The sequence below is a fragment of the Diabrotica undecimpunctata genome, chromosome 7 (assembly GCF_040954645.1).
Source record: "Diabrotica undecimpunctata isolate CICGRU chromosome 7, icDiaUnde3, whole genome shotgun sequence".
Taxonomy (NCBI): Eukaryota; Metazoa; Arthropoda; class Insecta; order Coleoptera; family Chrysomelidae; genus Diabrotica; species Diabrotica undecimpunctata.
In genome coordinates, this window is record NC_092809.1 from 111,906,890 (window position 1) to 111,931,728 (window position 24,839).

The window sequence follows — 24,839 nt, forward strand, 5'->3', positions numbered from 1 at the left end:
AACTACAGGTTCGGTTGTCACAAAAACCTAGAAATGTACGAAAAAGTAAAATATCCTAAGCAGATCGAAAGACATTAAGACGCATTATAGTGAAAAATCGACGAGCAAATTATGGAGTTAGGCGTTTTATGGCGTTATTGGAAGACACGTTTCTAGATCAATATGTCACTGAGAGGCCCACAAATTATGATTGGGTACTTACAAAGTAAGTTTAATAGTTGAAAAAATTAGTACGAAATGTTTTTAATAAACTTAATTTTATTTTAGGCTAAGGAAAAGCCACTTTTAACATTACAACAAAAGAAAAATAGACTAAGATGGTCAAAAGAGCATAAAGATTAGAGTCAGTCGCAATATAATTCAATACAAAGGAGTGATAAGTCTAGATTTGAACTGTGTGTAGGAGACAGTAAGAGTCGAATCATTCGCAGGAAAAATGAAGCTTTCCATCCCGACTGTCTGAAGAGAAAAGTTAAATTTCGTGCAACTGTCATGATCTGGGGTAGCATGTCGTCTAAATGTGTGGGAAATTACATTTTATCGATGGGATTGTAAACACGGACAAATATTTGAATATTTTAGAAAAATCTCTTTTACCGATTATGGAACACCGTTTAACATCAGCGGAAGATTTTGTCTTCCAACAGGACGGCGCAGGTAGTTATACCTCAAAAAAGAGTTTAAAATGGCATAATGACGGTATTAGATTTTTGTTTTGATACAGGGCAGCGACAACCGCTGATACGTATTTCGACCTCCTTAGGTCTCGTCTCGTAAAATTCAAGAAGGTACTGACTTGTTCAGAGTTCGATCTTCAACTGAGACTAAGGTTTACTAAGTGCTACTGTGGTCAGTGCTGCTATATGGCGTAGAGGGCTGGACACTCAAAACGAGGGATATAAACAGATTAGAAGCTTTCGAAATGCGGCTCTATCGCCGTATCCTAAAAATACCATGGACAGCGAAAATCACAAATATAGATGTCCTTAAAAGAATAAACCAAGAACGCCAACTTTTCGAAACCATCAAGAAAAGGAAAACGGCGTATCTAGGTCACATCATGCGAAATGAAAAATACCAGTTCCTCCAACTTATAATCGAGGGTAAAATTGAAGGCAAGAGAGGAATGGGACGCAAGAAAATGTCCTGGCTCCGAAACATAAGGCAATGGACAGGGATTAACGACATACAATCTCTGATACATATTGCAAGAAATAGAGAATCAATGGAAAATGTGATCGCTAACATCCATTAATGGATTTGCATCTGAAGAAGAAGAAGGTCTCGTCAGAACGGTATAGCCAGCTGTTTGTTTCGCAAATTTTAGGAAACACAGTGGTAAAAATTTGAATTCGGTTTCGCTAGGTAGAAATCGTTTGATTTCTCTTTTAGTTTAAAATGGATTGAAGACCATGGCATACTTCTCGAATGGGTTTCTAACAGTCCCAACTTGTCCCCGATAGAGACTTTGTCGCTAGAGGCGCTAAATGAAAAAAGCTTTGAGAAAACATCCTGCCAGATTCGTCAACGAATTGAAGGAAAAATTGCAAGAAATATGGGATTCGTTTACATTAGAATTTTGTCAGAACTTGGTAAAACCTATGCCTCTAAGAATTATGGATGTCATTAAAAATAAAGGGGATGTAACTTAGTGGTAAACTTTTAGATTTTTTTTTGTTAATATTACATATTCTATGCATTTTTCTAAATTTATAATTTATCTGTTTAATCAATAGTTTTCATTACGTTATAAAATATTTTCTATAACTAGGAAATTTGAAAAATGTTGTTGGATGCATTAAAACTTAGAAACTAACTGAAATAAAAGAAGAAAATATCACATACACATTTAATTGTACTCATCACTTTCTACAAAAGTAAAATATGAGACGTGACCCGTACTATAACAAACATTTATTTAACGTTGAGAATAATTCTCTAGTGTTTGGGAAAAAGGGCATAAGTCAAATTTTTACTATATTGACTTAAGTACACTGGCGACATGGAATTTAATCAATTTAGTTGTGATCCAAAGGACATAAGTCTATTGTATTTCTAACAGCTTTAATCTCTATTGATCTAATAGACGCAAGTCGTGTAAAACCGGTTCTGTTTGGACAAACGGACTTATGTTGACTAAAGTCTTTTTTACCGCGGCAACCTTACAGCCATATATATTTACACTTGCCAAGGACAGGCTGACTTAATTCCGAATGGCCCGTTACAATAACAAACACGTATTGCTTTTCAGTGATAAAAATTTGTATTTGCTTGTGTTTTTGCTAACGTAAAAATGTCAGAAAGATGTAAAAGAATTATGAAGATGATTAATGAGTGTTTGCGTCGCAAACAATTGTCTTAGACTTTTTGTACAACCGGCAACAGTGTGCGTGTCTTCAGCGAGGAGTGCGCGCACCGAGCAGAGGACATAGAGATCGAGACTAGACATCAACCAGCAAAGCCTTTAGCAGTTCGGTAAAAAAACCATAAATTCGTGCAAGAAAAAGTTTTCATTTACAAAAAACGATAATGTTTTTAGTTTAAACAGCGTTAAAATAAAGCCAGTGTACAGTCCACCGTAGTTTCAATTTTTGCCTAGTTATAATAATAAAACGACAATAGACAATAAAATAAACAAGGAGAAAAATAATGGTATGTTACCGTTTAATACTGTTGTTATCTGTAAAAATGAATTTTATTGCAAAATTTGAGGTTTATATGTAATATTAGGTATGTTTATTAAAATCAATAATTCTTTAAATAGTGACCATTCTTTATATACATTTATATACAGACAGCGGCGGCCGGCCAGGTGAAGTAGGTGAAGGTGAGGTTCACCAAAAAAATATAATTAAATTGAGACAAATAAATAAAAAATGAAAGCAACATTATTATATCTAAATTCTGAAATCAATTATTTATTCTCTTTTAATTAATCTAAAAATTAAAAAGACAACTAGCTTTATTAGCGGTACGTACTTGACGGTCAAGTCCTGACCTGTGTCACTAGCCGTGTATTGAATCTTACTATTCAGGAATAGGTGAATATAATTTTTGAAATTCGGAATGCATCTGCATGAGCGTTCACGGTTTCCATGGCAACGTGACGTCAGCCTATCCTTAGTGATAGCTGAGAAAACTGGTGAGTGCAGTTCCGACTATAAATATATTATTCGTCTTCACCCACTGTTGGATGTGTATTTCTTATTCCTATTTTTCGGAAATTTCTCTTAGCGACAATATTTTGAAATTTAGTCTATTTTATAGATATTTTTTATATAGTATAGTGTATAGTATAGTATTTATTAGTTTAGTCACAGTATTAATTTGATTTGTTTAGTGCACTTTATTAATACATTTCTCTGTGGTTTGTTTCGGATTTCGGATTCGTGTTCTCGTGGATTTCGTTTGAACAAAAATAATTTTAGACAGACATAAATCCAATTAATGACTTCTTCTTCTTCTTCCTATGCCGTCTCCATTAACGGAGGTTGGCGACCACGTTTCTAAAAGTTTCTCTGTCTTTTGCAACGTGGAATAATTCGTCTACAGTCATGTTTGTCCAGTCTCGAATATTTCGCAGCCATGATTTCCTCTTTCTACTTATTCCCTTTTTGCCATCGACTCTATCCTGCATGATGACCTGCAGAAGACTGTATTAAATGGTGGCTAAATTAATGACTTGGTGTGTAATATATTAGAGACTCCGTTTAGGCATTGGAAAAATGAAGATAAAAGGGATGTTCTTTTACATGGTCGACCAACCAGTATTTTAAACATCTGCGTCTGATCCAGAGTGGTCGGCTGCAATCAGCATCTGACTCAGAGTGGGCGGCTGAATCGAAACTCACCAAGCCGTTTAAGCAGGCGTGGTGATTTAATCGCCAAAAAACCCTCAATGAAATGTCAAGGTTCAGAACTAAAATACCCCAGGCAAGCAGAACGAATCGTATCTAGTATAAGTGCCCTAAAAAACTGTTTTCAAGTTATTAGGGCCCTAAACTCTATACATTTTTTTAACAAATTTTTAATGAGTTTTGGGCGCGACGTAGGTACCAAACCTCCTTTTGGTCCGGCAAGCTTTCCTCATCTTCACCACTTTTTTAGGCCACGAGCCGCCGCTGTATACAGAGTGTGCAGATTAATATTTTGAAGTTGTTAATCACGAAATTGAATATTATATTATTTGTATTGTGCACTGACCATACATAAACGACTACTATTCTCCTAATAATAAAATAAAACCGAAATTTTACAAAAACGTAGTTATAGCTATAAAAAGTGGCAGATAGCGACGGATATGATAGTGATGCCGACGAAGTATTTGAAATGGAACAAAGTGATGGTGAATATGAAAGTGATGACAGCGACTTTAAAGCTGCTCCTTTCACTAGGAGTAATAAATTTCAGAATACTAGTACAGAGATGCTCAATAAAAATATTGTACAACAGCGTAACAACCAAAGTAATCAACAAGATGCAGCATGCTTGCATAGAGCCGAAAACAGTGAACAAATTGACGAACAAGAGAACGTGCTGTAGATTTTCAAGCCTTAAGGGAGGAAACTAAAAACGGAAAGAAAAGTAAAACGAAACACTGGTAAAGAATATATTACTGCTAATGGAAAAATTGGAAAAAATGGAAAATGTGATCGCTAACATCCATTAGTGGATTTGCATCTAAAGAAGAAGAATGGAAAAATTCAGCGAAAACGTGAGATTAAGAAGGTAGTATCATGCAGAATGAATGATTTTTATGACTTTGCAGCCTTGTTAAAAATTGTCTTTGTCAAAAGAAAACAAGATAGTGAAAAACGAAAATTTCTATGGCACGACTGCAAATGGCTCAGATACACAAAGGAACAGGGACTGATATATTATAAAAAATCACTTCAAGAAACAGAAGACTTCTCCATTCTGAATTTAAATCGCCGTGGCCGTCCGGTTGCACTCTCTTTATCAAAAAAATATACAGAGCCACTTGCAATCTCCAGGGCCAAGAAAGATGATCTCTTGGAATTAATACCCCTTATTCCAGATGTACACAAAGGCTTTTATGAGCAACTTGTACATTCAAATGCAACAGCTGACGTTGATCCAGATTTAGAAGACCTAGATCCGGACGCCGAAAATCCAGACTTAGAAGAGGTACATACGTAATAAACATTTGCAGTGATGTATTTTACTTATATTTTTTTTGCAGCGAATAAAACTTCATCCATTATTTTACGTTTCTGTATTTACCTGTGTTTCTATGTTATTCGAATACTACCATACTTTTTCGCATACTTTTTTACTACTTATTTAACCGCAATAACAGTCTTGTCAATATACTTAATGGCTAGCATGGTAGTTCATATAGACTTAAGTCAGCAATCGCAATCAAAGTCAGATCCAGAAGACTTAAGTCAATCAAAAATCATTAATTTGAAAAGATATAACCTACTTTAGTATTGTCCATAAGTTTGGTTAATATATCGTATTATAATATTAGTATAAATGTAAGTTTAATTTAAAAATGGATTTATACGACAAGAATGAAACCTTTAATAAATCCTCCTGAAAAACAACAGATTTCGACTTATGACCTTTTTCCCCAACACTAGAGAATTACAAAGGTGATTATACAAAGCGACAACTAACCAACGGAATATATTAGGATCAATAAGATAATACAAGGTAAAATCTTCAGTGACAAATACCAATTATCAAAACAAAGCACAAATTCATGACCGTTACAGGCCGTGAATAATTTTCAATCAGGTACCCAAAACTTAGTAAATAAATAGTTTTTGGAAGCATACCTTTCTTATCTGACGGAGTGGTGGATCGTCAAAACCATCGGTCCGTGGTTAGATGATAAGAAAACTGTGCTTCCCTTCCCCTGTCACTTCTGGAGTGCCACATACCGTTTTTCTCTACAGTTTTCATACTGCGTCTCTTACGCTTACATATGGGTAATATTATGTTATTTACCATTCGTTCGGTTTCCGTTATTCTTTCCATGCATTTCTATCTACATTCTTATACAAAATCAATTCCCTTTTACCTTTTTTTTCCATTGAAAATTTTATTATTTCTGGCGCGATTTCGTCTTCATTATGGTCGTTTAACTGACAGCTAGTGGTTCAATGTTGGAGTTAAACTGGCAGTATACATACTTAATTGTAAAGAAAGCTAAAGAAACGAAAGTAAATAACGTTTTAAGCTTTTTAGCTGTAAGGCTAAATAAGTATCATTATTATTCCGATATCGATCAATAAATGAAATAGTTTAGTTAAAAGAAAAAGTACAATTATTCCAAATATCACGTTATAAAACAACGTGTTCCTATAATCAATAGATAATATAAAAAAATAAATATTATTCTAATAGTAATATATATTTCAAAATAAGAAAAAAACATAGTATATTTATAATTATTTGTGCAAACAATTTTTAAAAATAAATTCTTAATTTTATTTTATGCTTCAGTCAGCGCATGCTATGCAATTGTTTAACGATGGTAAACACTAAATAAAAAATCTAGTAAAAACACGAAATAATTGCATGAAGAAGCAAGATTTATAAGATCAAATAAAATTATTAAAATCAGTTATTTATAAAAGATTTAAAGACAAAATTTGAATTATATTAACGGAATCATATGGAATAAAAAAAAGGTACAGTCAAACAAACAACTACAAATGATAACCAATTATATGGTTTACTGAAAATATTAAATGAAAATGCAGACAAAAATCTAAAGGGTCCTGATAAAAAATTGGAAATAGTAACTTTTCTGAAATTTGAATTATGTTTTGGACTTTGTTTATGTTTTTCGACGTTTTGACTTTAGGAAGAGATCTTTAATAGACAACATGTCGCAATTTAGTACCAGCATTTTTATCTATTATCTTTTGTAATATAAAATAGTGCAGATAGTTTTTGAGCCATAGCTTAGTTTCCAACATTTGCACACATTTATCTTATCCTTCTTTTACTTTCATCTGTTAGTTACTTAGCTAGTATTTTTCCTTTAATTTTTGAAGCGTTTAGGTAATTTTGAATAAAAATTATTGGTACCATCCCTCACACTGACTATAAAAATAGATAAATGAGGTAAGCCTTTCAACTGGTGATGTAAATAGAAAGAAATGCAAATTGTACCACTGTTTGAATTGAATACAAGTGAAACAACGGAACAAAAAAAAAAGAAAAACCGTGCAAAAGCTCTTTGATATGATGTCTCCGAATATGCCACTGTACTGTCGAGACTGGGAGCTAACAATAATGTAATACTATCTTAAAAATCTCTAGTGAACTAACAGTAGAAAACAAAAAACAAGATTGTCATGGCAAAAGTTTAACCAGAAATATTTACATTTAACATTTTTTAATTACTTTATTTATTTTTTAATAACTTTAAATTTATTTGTTCAATTTTTGTCTTATTTTGAAATATTTTGACTTATTAAAGATATCACATAATTTTCAATCAAGGAAAATTAACAATGAATGGTTTTTGAAAATCAGCTTCTTCTATCTCCGAAGCTGGAACTGGATATTGTCGTTGTTTTAATAAATTTAGGAGCCGTATTTCCTTCTGATGTTTTTCCTATAATAGCAAAAATTTATGTGTTAATGTTTATTGTTAATTAAATATTAAAAAGTTTATACAGTCATTTATATTAAATTTTAAAGGAAGCCAATCAACAAAACAGGATTCATCAAATGTACTTTTGCAGTGTAGAAATTTCTTATGGAATATAATTATTTTTAAGACAGAAAAACTATACCATGGGTGAATTTTAAAAATTGTTTATCATTTTCTATAACTAAATATGTATATACAGTAAGGTCTCGTTTTATGCGGTGGATACGTTCCACAGAAAAGCGCATATAAAAAAATTATATATAAAAAAAGACATTACTTGCCTTGAAAAAGTAGGTATACGTTCCGTAGCCTTCTAAAATTACATAAAACCAAGATAAAAACAAAAAAGTGTGCAGAAATCAAAAGAAATAGGCTGCATGATAAATTACTTCGAATATCTAAAAGAAATTCATACAAAAGCTTAAAAAAACTGGTCCATAATTCTATTTGTTTTTGTGACTATTTATATCGTGTCGATAAACAGGAAAACAGGGGAACCTGTTTATTTTACTAGTATTGTTGTTGAAAGTAAACTAATTATTTATAAACTTCGTCTGCAGGTGAATGTTTCCTAAGTTGACTCGTTCTAAAACGTGTTTAAAATAGGTTAATTCTTCAATACCCTTCCAGTTTAAATCATAATGTTTTTCTATCAATTTTCATTAATATTTAATTATAATAGTTAAGAATAGAAATTTTTGGATGAAATACAAACCGCACAACTTTAAAATCGCATAAAAATAATCCGCATAAAAAGAGACCTTACTATATATATATATATATATATATATATATATATATATATATATATATATATATATATATATATATATATATATATATACATATTTATGTACCCGTTTATTATTATTATTAAGCGTACGCACTCATTCGGGATCTATGGAGGAGTAAATCAAGCCGAAAGCCCTCATCTATTGTCTTACTGTTTCGGCATACGGCAAAACGAAGTATTACCAGTAATGAATGAAAAATTAGTAGAATAATTTACTGATTACTAACCCTTCCAAATAGAGTATTGAGAGACTTTTTAATATACACGACTAGAACAGCAAATAAGACAAAACGGGCCTTTATCAGCTATACACTACTTATTTACTTATTTAAATCCTAAAAAGTGTCAAAATGATAATATGCGAGAACTGGATACTGGATATACACTGTCACATCTCCAGTCTACGGCACTACTTACATCGCAAACGTATGGTCAACTCGACCTGATCTTATATACTAAAACGCTAAGCACTTTTCTTGTCCACCACTTTACTCAAAAACCATATTAGATAATTAAAATATTTTTTCGGGATATTATTAGTATTACGTATGAGATTGTCAAGATATACTTTTGGTACAAAAATTCACTTCCGGTTTTGAGATGACCGGAAGTTAAAATTTACTTTAAGTTTTATACCCCACAATTTATATATGGATCGAAAGGTCTCGTCGAGATGAATCTAAATATGTACTTCCGGTTGCGATCCGACACCGGAAGTGACCCGAAACGCGTATAAAACGTCAAGATAGAGCAAATCTGACACCGGATTCGTGATCAGCATGCAAAATTAACTGCTAAATGATATCCATGTCGACATTTGATGAACTAAAAATTGCATTCCGGTTTTGAGGTCGACTTCCGGTTTCGTTTTTATTAGTCAAATCAATAGAGAATTCAACGTAGAGTTCAAAAATGTAAGTTCACGAAATTATCATTTATAGTTTTTGAGTTATTGATAAAAATATTTTTACTTCCGGTCATAGTATATATTGTATATTTTTCTCGCAAAATAAAAATTTCATTTAAAAAACTCGATGTCGAGTTGGTCCGCTAGTATTTATTATCTCTATTAGAATGTATGTATTCTAGAGACATCTTGCTGAATGATGCATGGATACAGGACACGTAGTCCCGAATGGTTCCGTCCGGATACTAGTTGTAAGATAACTTACTTCTTACGTATCGGAGCGAAGCTCTAATTGAGTGAACAGTTTTTCCTAGCTGCTCGTGGAAACCATATGGAACTAACAGTAAAACCGGAGTTCTATAAACGTACTTCTGAAAAATACATCTCTAAAGAAATAGAATCTCCTCAAGATAAACTTTAGGGAAAAAGGAAAATACTTAGTGATGTGATACGGAAGTGGTCACGACGACTTCTGAAAACGGGAACACTCTTTGATAAATATCTAGAAGAGTCTTCTTCTTAAGGTGCCTTCTCCATTACTGAAGGTTGGCTATAACTACAGCAAATTGCTCTCTATCTTGAGCTGTTCTTAGTATCGAATGTATGTCCATGCCTGTCCAGTCTCTTACATTCTTCAACCACGAGCATTTTCTTCTTCCTGGACCTCTTCTTCCTTCCACTTTCCCTTCCATTGTAAGTTCTACAAACAAGGAAACCTCTGATAGAGAAAGAGAAAGACGGGGATAAACCCACATCTTCCAAAATTCTTCAAATAATAAATAGCTGTAAGTTGCAAATAGATGCAAGCACCCCTGAAAGTGCACAGATGCAACGTTTCCAAAACTAAAAGACGAATTATAAAGCCGCAACCAGCGTTATCAAGGTAATAATATTTCACCCAGAGTAGAGCTAATAGATAATGGTCATCTTGGGAGGCTGAAGAAATCCATCCATCCAGCTGCCGAAGATTTACCTGAAAACGAGCCAGTAATTAAATTCTACGGCTGTTCAAATCGACCGGGATGACTTCAGTAACAAATGTTGACCACACAAGCTCCAAATAACTAATTGAGAAGACTGAACGACTTAATCCATGGTAGCAAAAGTTAAGGCGATCGAAGAAATCGATCTCTCCGAAACTCAGATATGTATTGCATATATATCTTCTGAGAAAAAAGATACCTAAATAACTGCTGAAAAAATCTTCAACAGACTGAGGAAGATAAATCGGGGCCTAAGAACGGAGAATTGGAAAGTACTCTACTCCTATAATCCAATCTATGTCTTCCTTTTAGTTTGCGATAATCACTTTCAGATCTAACGTAATACAACCTAAAAGAAACAGCTTTTCTCGTAATTTCTCGTAAGTTTAGAGCAGATGTGTATACGAATGAGGGACAGATGTGCAGCAATACATATAAGGGACAATTCGAGTCACGATTGCGTGTACTTATAAAGAAGATAACGTGGACATATATCTTTACTTTATCTCTCCTCCTGGTTCCTCAACGTCTCTCACTTATCTTACCTGCCCTTAATTCTCCCCTTTACGTATCACAATGGTAATATCTCCTTCTCTTTACGTAGACATGACTGTTTTTCAATGTATCTCTTTATTGGATGTCGTTCCATCGTTTTCTTGGTCTTTCTACTGATCGTCTTCTTATTAGGGAACCGTCTCTTGTCATCTTTACTACACTATTTGTTGTCATTCGGCTTATATGACCAGTCCATTCTGCTCTTCTCTTTCTTACCTAGCCCTTAATGTTCTCCATCTTGCATCTACGTCGTATATTTCTACTTCTAGCTCTCTCCCATAGTATTTTCTAGGAGTGTAGAGTTGTGTTATAAAGGTAGCACCTTTTATCGGAACGACCACATCGAACGTCATAGACGGGAGATGGTTCTTGATAAGTGGTTCTCATAAGACAACTAACTCTCACTTATGGCTACACGTGCCACACACCGGGCAAATGCATTGGTCTGCAGGCTAAACTAAGTGAGGGTAGCCAGATATGGCGAAAATTCCACCGAGAGATTGTCGGTATAAGCATTCCCACACTTATTGACCAACGGCTTCGGGCGGATGAGTTGGTAAGTGGAAGAGTACTCTTATGTCCTGGCGCTAAGAAATTGGTACCATAGGCGAATGAATCAAGTAAATGGTCAACGGCATAAGGATGCAGAAGGCAAGGAGAAACCACTGCATTTAATATCCGATTGGATATCTCTAGTACAATCATCATCGCAATAAGTACTAAAAGAAAAAAAAAGAAATTGATCATGGGAATCGGAGACCAAGGATCAGGGGAGGAACAGTCAAGGACTCCCAGGTCGTTAACCGGCGAAACCCTTGTCAAACATCGAAACAAGACAAAGTAAAATTATCAAAAACAAAAATAGGCACATGGAACGTCAAAAGCATGTATCAACCTAGTAAAATGCATAACATTCTTCAAGAAATGAGAAATCTTAATATAAATATATTAGATGTAAGCAATACATGGTGGCCTAACTCAGTATACCTTTCGACAGAACCCGGTACCTTATATTACTCGGGAAACATTGACAACCAGCATAGACGTGGAGTAGCAATTATTGTCGATACAGAGGTCAACAAGTCAATAGAGGGCTTTGTCCCAATCTCAGAAAGAGTGAAGCTACTACAAATAAGAACATCACACACGAAACTAAATTTCATCCAAGTATATGCGCCAATGACGGATGCAACAGAAGATAAAGTAGAAATATTCTACCAACAAATTGAAGATGCACTGAAAATAACAAAGAACAGGGAAATCACGGTAGTTATGGGCGATTTCAATGCAAAAGTCGGTAAGGGAAGAGCTGGAACAATAATGGGAGATCAAGGATTAGGGGAAAGTAACGATAGAGGAGATCGTCTAATACAATGAACAAAGTCTAATAATCACAAACGCGTTCTTTAAATTACCTATGAGATGGTTATATACATGGCGTCCACCAACAGATCAACCGGAAAAAGTGGTAAGAAACCAAATCGATTATATAATGATTAAAGAGACATATCGTAGCACTGTCAAATCTGTTAAAACATATCCATGAGCAGATGTCACATCAGACCATAACCCAATAATCGCTAATGTCACGGTTAAGCTTAAACGCATTAGAAAACCCCAACGAACTCCAAAATTAGATGTTATAAAACTAAAAGAAGCTGATATAAAAAAGCTCTCTTTGCATTTAACGTACTAATCCAGAGATACTTGGATGTGAACCAAGATATGTACGCCTGGTTCATAGATTACAACAAGGCTTTCAAAAAAGTCCGCCACTCACAGCTAATGGACGTCCTTAAAGCAAAACAATTACAATACAATGACCTTCGAATTATAACAAATCTATATTATAAACAGCAGGCACACGTACGCATTAATGAACACACATCAGAAGAGTTCGAAATTAAGAGAGGAGTGTGACAGGGGTGTGTATTGTCACCACTACTATTCAATGCATATTCTGAAGAAATTATGAAAAGAGCTCTTGAGAGAGAAACAGCAGGAATAAAGGTCAATGGAACACCAATTAACAACATTAGATATGCGGACGATACTATTATAATAGCAGACAACCTCCTAGACCTCCAAAAGCTAAGGAACAAGATAGTTGAGTATGGAAAAGAGTATGGATTATCAATAAACATCAAGAAAACTAAATGTCTGAGGATATCAAAAACCCAAAATAATGATGAAAGCCTGACAATTAACGGAAAAACTTTAAAACAAGTTGAAAACTACAATTTTCTTAGCACAATAATGAATCGCACAAACGATTACTCCAAAAAAATCAAAGTTCGAATAGAGAAAGCACGAACAAACTTTAATAAAATGAGAAAGGTACTTTGTGCAAGAGAACTGAAATTAGACTTGAGAGTTAGGCTGGTAAGGTGTTATATTTTCTCGACTCTGCTTTACAGGCTAGAACCATGGAAACTTAACGCGTTGACTACTAAAAAGTTGGAAGCATTTGAACTGTGGGTGTATAGAAGAATCCTGAAGATATCATGAACCGAGCATGTAACAAACAACGAAGTCATAAGAAGAGTCAACAAAAGAATGGAAATATTGGAAACCATCAAGACACGAAAGCTGCAATGCCTGGGACATGTTATGCGTAATGAAAGATACAACATACTTCAATTAATTATTCAAGGTAAAATCCAGGGCAAGAGAGACATCCAGGGCATCTAAGATCAGAATAGCCATGATGATTGCCAACCTCCGTTACAAAGATGGCACGTAAAGAAGAAGATAGTGTTTTAGCATCAATTTTTCTCTGCAGTTTAGAGTGTTTTTATCTCTGCTGTTTCTAACATCCTTTTTATTCTCTCTCTGTCAGGTCGTGTTTTTGCCGCGTGTGTTATTGTTTTATTCAGGCAACCTGCGGCTCTGTTTGCTCTATTCACTTGATCTTACACTTCTGTTTCAAGCTTTCCGTAGCTAGATAATGTGATGCCTAGATATTTAAACTCCATTACTTGTTCTATTATCCGACCTTCCAGCTCCAATTCACATCTTAGTAAATTTGCTGTATCTTTTTTCTTCCTTTCTATCTTTTTGCTGTATCTATTCTTAATGTGCCGAGCTCGATTATCGAGCGTTGGCTATCAAATTGACTATAGTAATTTTGTTGACGGCAGCTCGGAAAAGATATGCAGAGGATCTGTTAAACCAATCTCTCAGGTTTCTAAGCCATGACGTTCTTCTTCGACCTGGCCCTCTTCTTCCGTCTACCTTGCCTTGTATTATTAAATGGAGTATATTATATCTCTCTGGGTGGCGCATAACATGGCCAAAATATTCAAGTTTGCTATTTTTAACTGTTTTGACGACTTCCGTAACTTTTCCCATCCGATGCAAAACAGCTTAGTTACGAACTCTATCCACCCAACTTATTCGTAGGATTCTCCGATACACCCAGATTTCAAAGGTTTCCAGTTCCTTGAGAAGTGTATCCGTCAAAGTCCAACCTTAGACACCATACAAAAGAGTAGAGAACACATAACATCTCACTAATCTAATTTTCAGACTTAAAGTAATATTGTTTCCACATAACAGTTTCTTCATCTTAAATAATGCAGCTCTGGCCTTCTCTATCCGTATTTTAATTTCTTTGCTCATGTCCCAGTTCTCATTTAGATTATAACCAAGGTAAGTGATACTATTAGTTCTCTCCAGTTGTTCACCATAAGCTGTTACCACTTCCGGTTGTATTGACGTTTTACTGACGACCATCACTTTTGTCTTTGCGGTGTTTAGCTTAAGGCCATATTCATCACACGTTGTGGTAATCCTATTAATTAGGTGTTGAAGTTCTTCGTAATTGCTTGCAATTAACACTGTGTCATCCGCATATCTTAAATTATTAATATTGACGCCATTCATTTTTATACCACATTGAAATTTATCCACTGCTTTATTGAAAACGAACTCAGAATAGATGTTAAATAGTAGCGGGGACAAAATGCAGCCATGTCTTACTCCTCTTCGTATTTGAAGCTCTTCAGAGGTGTCCCGGCCAATCCTGATGTTTGCACGTTGATGCCAGTAAAGATTTTTAATAATGCGTAGGTCTTTATCATCAATACCTACCTGCTGAAGAATGGCTATCATTTCAGTATGTTTTACTCGATCAAAGGCCTTCTCAAAGTCAATAAAACACATATAAACTGGATGTCCGACATCTCTGCATCTCTGTACCATAACCTGAATACTAAATAGTGCTTCTCTTGTTCCAAGGTTATTGCGGAATCCAAACTGTGTGTCATCAAGCTGTTGTTCTATTTTTTGGTACATCCTAGAGTGCAAAATTCGTAGAAATATCTTTAAAACATGACTCATCAAGCTGATGGTTCGGTAGTCACTACATCTTTTTGCATTTGCTTTTTTAGATATCGTCACAAAAGTCGACAGCCGCCAATCCGTTGGTATATAGCCAGTTTCATAAATTTTATTAAACAGATGAAGGAGAGATATTTGACCTAAACTTTCGAAGAGCTTTATTATTTCACTCTGTATTTCATCTGCTGTATAACCATGCATTTTATCTTTTTCGGAGAAATTAACATGTTAAATCTTCTGGCTATTATATTAAATTGGTGCATCATACGTTGTAAATCATCTTCACTTTGAGAGAGTATATAGAAGAGTATATTATAAGTTGTTTTTCTCCCATTTGGCATCCTTTTTTAGTTCTTATTTTTTTTTAGTTTTTATTATTTCATCCATAATCAGGTTAAACCATAGAGAACTCAAGGAATCTCCCTGTCGTATCCCCTTGCCGGCTTCAATAGGGTAATATCTTATTGCAACAAAATATAAGAAACTGTATACAAAAATGTGTAAGTGGAGAAAAAAAAAAAGAAAAACAGTTTCTAACAGTTAACACGTGGACTGTATTATGCTTACCTCATTTTTAAGTAGCTTTTTACATTTACAGTTTCTTTTCTTTCGATGGTGTTGATAACTGTCATGAGTTGCAGGTTCAAATGGAGCATTATCTAAACCATGTTTTTGTCTAAATCTACGGGACAAAATATTTTCAGTCGGTGATTTTGGAAGAGTGTACCGTTCGCTGGAATCGTCAGTCTTCTTAAATTCTTCTAATGCGGCACTAAAAACAAATAGTAATAATGAATCAATAAGACAACAGTAGAATCATTGGAAGAAAAGAGAAATCCACAAATACTCAGAGTAAACAGAAGAAAAGAAATTAATAAAAATATGAAAGAAAGAGATCAGGAGGTGAAATATAAAATCAGGTGAATTACCGATTGAGGTCGAGCTTAGAACTCATAGATCTCTTCGCACCACATGAGCAAAGTAGGCGGTGATTTTTTCAGTAACAATGTTTCGGAGCATTTTTGTAACGTGCAGCTATCTAAAAATCGACTAATTGGTTGTTCTCGCGGTTCAAGGTATTCCCAGCATTCTCCTACATAAAAACATTTCAAACGCGTCTATAATACTTCTACTAACTTTCTTCAAGGGCCAGCATTCAGATCCATTATAAAGAAAATGGAAAAGATCATTGTTGTTGCGAGCCTCATCTTTATATGTATGGTGATGATTGTGAGTTTTCCATATACTGGTGAGCTTTGTCATTGCTCGCTTAGTAATTGCTGATCTTTTGTCGATTTCCATAGTAACGGGGTACAGTATAATATTTCAAGTTGTTATTAGAAAATAAATTTACCTGTTGACTGTTTGGCAATAGTTGTCAAGTAAATAATCCAACGAACATTTATTTCTGCAACACTCGTTAACGATTTGCCTCTTCCTTCGAAAAACAGTATCTAAAAAAAAATAATAAATTCAAATAGCCGAATATATAACAATGTAATATAACAACTAAAACATGAGTAAGTATAACAAGATAACATTTTTATCTTATCATTAACTAAATAAAATGTAAAGTCCCTTAAATATAATGTTAACATCATCATCAGCCTATAGTCGCCCACTGTTGAACATAGGCCTACTCGAAAAACTTCCATTCAGATTTATATTGCGCGGTTGCAATTCAGTTGGTACATATCCTCTTTATGTCGTCTGTCCATCTCGTGGGCGGTCTTCCCGGGTTTCATCTATCCGCTCTCAGTCTCCACTCCAAGATTTTTTGGTCCATCTATTATCTTTACTTAGTCAAAATGTAAATAAAGAAGGCCAGGCAGATATAGACTCCTACTGAACCAGAATAAAGGAAGACATTGAAGCAGCAGAGGAAGATGAAATAGGAACATAAGTTTGTGTCCGGAAAAATTATTGGTTAGAAGATGAATGCAAGAATGCAACAAAAGAAGCCTACAGGAAGATGCTTACCCGACGAACTAGAACAACTATAGAGAATTACCAGACAAAGAGAAGAGAAGAAAAGAGGATACACAAACAACGAAACCACTTAAATAAGGAACTTAAATACATAGAAAACCTCAACAGAGAGAAAGAATTCAGAGCATTCTAGAAGACAGTTAACATCAACATAAAAGAATTCAAGGCAATGCAGACGTCAGAATGGCGACCTATTAACAACAAGAAAAGATGTATTGAATAGATAGGTGGAATATTTTAACCAGGCACTTAATATAGAGAAAGAAGGAGAAAACCTGGAAGACGAAAGAGAAGAGGTAAGGGGAATATACGAGAGGGAAGAGGCACCACCAACGATTCTTGAAGTTAAAGATGAAGTTAAAAAACTAGCCAGAAACAAATCACTCGGAATAGATAATCTCCCAGCTGAACTATATGAAGAAGGTGGACATGATACCATAATGGCATTACAGCAGCTTAGAAAAGAAATATGGTGGCCGAAATCCCTCCCCAATGATTGGAATATTGGAATACTTTGCACCATATACAAAAAAGGAGATATCTTTGAATGCCGTAACCACAGAGGAATTGTTTCTAAATACAGCGTATAAAATATTTTCCACAGTACTATGTCACCGTATGGCACCATATGTAGAACGGATAGTAGGAAAATACCAGGCTGGTTTCAGAGGTGGTAAATCTACAATTCATCAGATTGCAACCCTGAAACAAATTTTGGAAAAAACACTGGAATATGGCATTGATACTCATCACATATTCACATATTTATAGACCTAAGCAGCCTACGACTCTGTGAATAGAAGAGAAATGTTCAAAGAAATGAAAGATAATATCAAATCAGTTGGTAAAGTTAACAAAACTACCTACAAAAATTGGTTTAACAATAAACACCAACAAAACAAAGTATATGAAAATAAGCACGCAAACACAAATCCTACTACCACTTATTATAGAAAATGACGCCATCGAGGCAGTGAACGAATTTGTATACTTGGAAGCGCTCCTTAACACTAAAAATAATACTACTGCAGAGAAATACAAAAATAAAACTCTACAAAACAATAATACGCCTAGTCTTAACATATGGTTCAGAGACCTGGACTCTGACAAAAAATATTGAAAATATGTTAGGCGTTTAGAAAGAAAAGTACTAAGGCGAATCTATGGAGCAGTAAATGACAATGGAGTGTGGAGAAGACGATACAACTTCGAACTTTATTTTAGTTACCATTCTATTTACCAGGAACCAGATATCGTAAAACATATTAAGATAGGACGTCTGAGGTGGATAGGGCATGTAATGTGGATGAAACAAAATTACCCGGCTAGAAAAACGCCCCTTGATAGACCCATTGGTCAGAGAAGAAGAGGAAGACCCAGAACAAGGTTCCTTGTCAACATCGATGAAGACATGAGAAAGATGAGAATACGTGCTTGTCGGAGAAAGGCAATGGATAGGGACGACTGGAGAGAAATTTTTGAGGAGGCTAGGATACACGTAGGGTTGTAAAGCCAGAATGATGATGATTATATTCCATTTAATTTTCGGTATGTGTTCATATGTATTTCGCTAGGTACCTATCCTAACTAAGATGGCCTATCCTAACCTAACTAAAAGCCTTAATCCTAACTTTATATGAAGGGGATTGCCTCCCCTTCCCTCTCTCCCCTTCCCCCTCCCCTAAAGTTAGGATTAATGAAGCAGTTTGTTAAACCTTTAAGTAAACAAGGTGATACCTGTGGCTTTAAATACCTGTGCGACAAACTTCATGCACTTCCTGAAGCTAAACTTAAACAAGGAATTTTTGTAGGCCTTCAAATTCTAACCTTAAAATCGGACATATTGTTTCAGAATACAATGAATGGGATGAATCTGAAACATGGAGTTCTTTGTAAAAGTCATAGACGCTTTCCTTGGAAACAACAAGTCTCCAAACTCCAAAAAAATTGTAACCAACATGGTTGGAAAAATTTAAAAAACTGGGATGCAATATGAGCGTCAAACTTCATTTCCTGGATTGACGCGTTGACTATTTTCAACAATAAGGAGAGAGGTTCAATAAAGACATAAAGGAGATGGGGAAACGTTACTAAGGCAGATGGGACATTATACTGATAACTCATCACTGCTGGACCTTGAAGAGGGACTCGCTCACAAAAATCCACAAAAAAAAACTAAAAGAGAACGATTTTATTAAAAAAAAACAACGATTGTCTAACGTAGATTATACTGCAATGTTTTTTTATGAACAACTCAATTGCAGTGTAATTTTCTATTAAATATAGTTTCAATAAATATTTTCTCAGTATTTTTCGAAGTTTCTATGAAAAAATTCATACAGGTTTTTCCTAAAAATCTCACAGACTGAAAAAAAAAACTAAGCACATATTCGTGATCATCACACCCCATTTACTAAGGGACACCTGTTAAACTTGAAACACTTTTTGAATGTGAAATGTGTTTTGTTTGAAACACACACATGAACATAATTGTGTTTATGTTATTAAAGAAAAATGTATGCTTATTACTGTTTATTACTGTATCGTCTTCCTGAAAGTTTAGTTAAACATTCATTAGTATAACAAATAATAATTATTATATAATTATTTGTCCAAAAATCCCAAATCAATTATGTGATAACGTAGTACAGAAACACAGTTATGAACGTTATTTATCAAAAACTAAAAATATTTACTAAAACTAATTAATGCATGAAAAATAAAAATGTAATATATTGTTTGTGTTACTGATAAAATTCGATAACTTAAATGTTTGCGAAAAACTTTGTATATTGAAATTACATTATTACATAAAAAATATGACACGTGTGCGCGGTAGTTTTATTATTAAGTGAAATGAGATCACGTGACATCTCGATTCTTGCTAGGTTTTCCCTGTTTCCTAAGCTTTTAATATTTCGTAAGGTTCAAGATATTTAACGAAGCGCATAAAAGCGGAACCTTCCTAAAGATTTGTAAATCTGCGGAAGATTTACAAATTTATTTTAAATATTCTCAGCTTTTCGTTAGTTAGATACATGTAAATCGTACTGTTTTATATATACTTATTCTTCCTTCTTCTATGTAGGCTTAAAGCCTGTTTCTTCTTCAATATTAGCCTCCCAAAATTGTTTAAATTATCGCTCCATCTTTTGCTTGGTATGCCAATACTTCTTCGTCCATTTGGTGACTTATCTCGTGCTATTCGTACTATCCTATCCACTGTCATTCTACTAATGTGTTCGTTCCTCTCCTGTTTCCGCTTTGTCACCCATCCATTTGTCTTCTAAATTGCATGCTCCTCTTATGTTTCTGTTTCTATCTCTATCCAACAGACTTTTCCCTGATATTTGTCAGAGTATTTTCATCTCTGTTATTTCTAGTAGTCGCCTCGTTTTAGATGTGTCAGGTTTTGTCTCCGCCGTGTATGTTAATATAAGTCTAATTGTTGCTTTATAGATTCTTGTTTTTGTGTCTTGTCTTAGGTGTTTGTTCTTCCAGATTGTGTCATTAAGAGATCACGCCGCTTTACTTGCTTTTAAGCTTTGTTGTCGTACTTCTTCAACATCTCCGTAAGTAGTTATATCTATTCCAAGATATCTAAAGCTTGCTTCCTGTTTTATTATTTTCCCATCCATTTCGATTTTACATCGTAGTGGGTATTTAGATGTTGTCATACATTCAGTTTTTTCTGCTTATATTATCATATTGTATTTCTTGGCTGTTGTATTGAAGATGTTTGTTAATCTTTGGAGCTCGTCTTCGGTCTCAGCGATTAATGCGGCGTCGTCTGCATAACATAATATTTGGATTTCTTTGTTCCCCATTCTGTAACTATGACCTTTACTTACTGCTTGTATTATCTAGTCCATTATTATATTAGAAAGAAGTGGTCTTAACTAGTTACCCTGTCTGACTCCAGCTTTGTACTGGTATACAGTGTGTTAGTTTTCTATTTATCTGTGTCTGTATTCGATTATGGAAGTTGATGTTTTTGATGGTTTGTATAATATTGATTGGTATGTTTCATTTATGCAGTAGGTTTTAGACGTCTTCGACTTGGATACGATCAAAAGCCTTTGTCAGGTCTATAAAACATAGATATGCTGGTTTATTGTACTCGATGGCCTTTTCTGTGATTTCTCTTAGTACAAATACGGCGTGTACCCAGAATCTTTTGGATCTGAATCCTTGTTGTTCATCTGATAAAGTTGTTAGTTTGTTGATTTTGTTGTGTAGGACTTTTGTGATAAACTTAAGTGCAGTGTTCAGTAGATTTATACCTCTATAATTATTGGGGTCTTCTTTATCTCCTTTCTTGAACACTGGTATCATTATGTTGTTTCTCCATGCGTCTGGTATTTTGCAGTGCAATATTAGTTTTTGTATAAGTTTGGTCATCTCTAGGGTTATACTTTCTTCTCAATATTTTAGAAGCTCGTTGGTTATTCCGTCTGGTCCTGGTGACTTTCTATTTTTAATTGAATTTATGGGGCTATCTCTACTTCCTGAAAACTGATTTCTATTTTGTGTTTTAATTCAAGTATGTTATTATGTTGATTATTATTTTCCTTTACTTTAAACAGTTTCGTCAGATATCTTTCTCATTTATTGCTGGTATGTTATTGTATTCCTTCAATTCTTCCATTTCTTTTCGTTGGTTTTTTATGAATCTCCATATAAGTTTTTGTGTACCGTAGAAGTCGCTTTTCATCCTTTTTGTATACTGTTCCCAGTGTTCATTTATTGTTCTTCTTACCAACTACTTTGTTTGATTTCGTATTCTTCAATAGGTGTTTCGGGATTCTGGAGTATTTGATATTTTGTACTTCGTGTAGCCCTCTCGTTTCTTTTTATATTTCTTTTCTGAACCATGGTATATCTTCTTCTTCTTAGAGTGCCATATCCCTACGGAACGTCGGCGACTACCATGCTTATAATATTTTTATACTGATCTCGGTCTTGCGCCACGTGTAGCAATTGGTCCGCTGTCAAACCTGTCCACTGCCGCAAATTCCTCAACCAAGAGAGTTTCTTCCGTCCTATCCATTTCTTTCCTTCGATTTTACCGTTGAGAATTAGCCGAAGGAACTCATATCTTGGTCCTCTGATTATATGTCCAAGATATTCTAGTTTACGCCTCTTAATAATATTTAATAGAGTTCGTTGATGTCCCATTCTTCGAAGAACTTCTTCGTTTCTAGTTCTGCTTGTCCATGGAATTTTTAGTATCCTTCGATACAACCACATCTCAAACGCTTCGATTTTATTCATGATATCGGCGTTTAAAGTCAAAGTTTCACATCCATACAAATATACAGACCACACGTAACATCTTGTAAACTTTTCACGGATTTCCAAATTTAATGAGTTATTGGATAATAGAGGCTTGAATTTTTGAAATGAGTTTCTTGCCTGTTCAATTCTACATCGAATTTCGAAGGATGGATCTAGATTTTGAGTAATCCAACATCCAAGGTTTTTGAATCTCTGAATTCTCTGCAGCGGTTGTTGGTATAATATCAGTTGGGTTGCGCCGATATCCACTTTACTGGTCACCATGTATTTAGTTTTATCGATATTTATCGACAGTCCCCAATTTGTGCATTCCATGTTAACTCTATTGATTAGCTCCTGCTTATCGTCGATGTTTTCAGCTAGAATCACAGTATCGTCGGCGTACCGTATATTGTTAATTATTTCTCCTCCTATGATAATTCCTTTTTGATCTTTTAAAGCTTCCCTAAATAGATTCTCAGAATACACGTTAAAGAGGGTGGGAGATAGTATACAGCCTTGTCTTACGCCTCGTTCAATACTGATTGGCTTTGATTCTCTGTTGTTGGTATTAATAGTGGCTGTTTGGTTCCAGTAAAGTTTGGCAATAAGTTTGATGTCTTTCTCATCTAGTTGGATGCTCTGCAAGGCGGTAATTAGTCTGGTATGCTGAACGCAATCAAATGCCTTTTCAAAATCAATGAAGCACATATATACGGGTTTTCTTACCTCCCAACATCGTTGAAGGAGTGTTTGCATAGAAAATAGTGCTTTTGTAGTTCCAAGGCATCTCCGGAACCCGAACTGCTCTTGACTAATTATTTCTTCGCACTTGTTGTTAATTCGGTTTAGAAGAATATGCAACAGTATTTTAACGGCATGGCTCATTAAACTAATGAGTCTACAATCGCTACATTTCTTAACGTTTCGTTTCTTAGGTAGAGGAATAAAGATCGATTTTAGCCAGTCCGATGGAATTTCACTGGTATCATATATTTGATTGAAAAGTACAGTGAGTTCTTTTATATTGTCATTTGAGAGTAATTTTAGCCATTCGCTGTATATTTGATCTGGTCCACTGGCTTTGTTGTGTTTGGCTTGGTGTATGGCTTTTTCCACTTCAGCGTTTAAGATTGATGGTCCTGTATTTGCACTTAAGTTAGGTAGTGATCCTCGATCATCCTTAAATAATGCTTTAATGTAGTTTTCCCATTCCTCCATTTTTTTTCATTCATTGTCTGTTCAAAGTGATGTTTAAATTCTTCTTCTTTTAGTTTTTGTCTATCGTATTTCTATGTAATGGAAGGCTTTTTGATTGTCTTTAATTTTAGGTTGATTCTAGATGCCAGTAAATTGTGATCGGTGGCTGCGTCGGCACTTGGATATGTTTTAGTACATTTACATGAGTTTCGAAATCTATTGTTAATCATGATATAATCTATTTGGTTACGCATTACACTACCATGGCCATCTCTCGGTGATATCCATGTATAGAGACGTCTTTTTGGTTGTTTAAAACATGTGTTGGTGATAACAAAGTTTTCCTCTTGGCAGAACTCCACCAATCTATCACCTCTTTCGTTTCTTTCCCCAAGACCGAATCCTCCAGTAACTCCGGGAGTTATGTCTTCTCCTACTTTAGCGTTGAAGTCTCCCATTATTACACAAATTTCGTGTTTTTTTGTGTTATTTAGTGCTTGCTTTAATACATGGTAAAATTCATTAATTTCGTTGTCTGTACTGTTACTTGTAGGAGCGTATACTTGTATTAAGTTTATATTAATCTTACTTTTAATAGTTATCATCATTATTCGCTCTGAAAGAGGAACAAATTTGTCAACCAGATTTTCAAGTCGTTCCTCAAGAATTATAGCAACACCATTTTCATGAACATCATCTGTTTTTCCGGAGTAATAAGTAATATAACCTCCACTTTTTACAGTTCCCGATCCGGTCCATCTAGCTTCGCTAATTCCAAGGACTTGCAGGCCCAGACATTTCATTTCGAGTTGTACATTTTTTAGTTTTCCTGATTGATATAAAGTTTTAACATTCCACGTAGCAATATGTTTTATTAATGATCTATTTTTATTTTTATTTTTCCCTCCGGAGATTCTTAGCACCCCTGTCCCATTAAAGGGACGCCGGAGACTCGGGGCCGTAGTATGATTTGTATTTGTCATGGAGCTTTTCTTGGGAGATTTAGTGCAGTAGTTTCCCATTGCTTTCTGCACCGCAGTATCACAGCCAGTTAAAACATTATGAGATTGCCGCCTGTGGGTGTCTGTCGTCAAACCTGTTAGATTTCGTTCTAACAGCCTTGATTCAGTAATGGCATCACTGCTGCCTAATGCCATG

The 24,839-nt window shown here is 34.7% G+C and overlaps 1 protein-coding gene across 2 annotated transcripts in view; it reads right to left on the reverse strand.

Annotated features, from left to right (window-relative positions):
* Positions 1 to 1,835: 1,835 nt before the first annotated feature.
* Positions 1,836 to 24,839, reverse strand: part of LOC140445716 (uncharacterized) — a 59,177-nt gene continuing 36,173 nt past the window's right edge. For both annotated transcript variants that reach the window (XM_072537995.1, XM_072537993.1), the window contains exons 3-5: positions 16,570 to 16,669; positions 15,783 to 15,987; positions 1,836 to 7,597 (exon numbers count right to left, since the gene is read on the reverse strand). In XM_072537995.1, the coding sequence (XP_072394096.1) occupies positions 7,478 to 7,597; positions 15,783 to 15,987; positions 16,570 to 16,669 (425 nt within the window). In that variant the 3' untranslated portion in view covers positions 1,836 to 7,477. The remainder of the gene's footprint in view (positions 7,598 to 15,782; positions 15,988 to 16,569; positions 16,670 to 24,839) is intronic.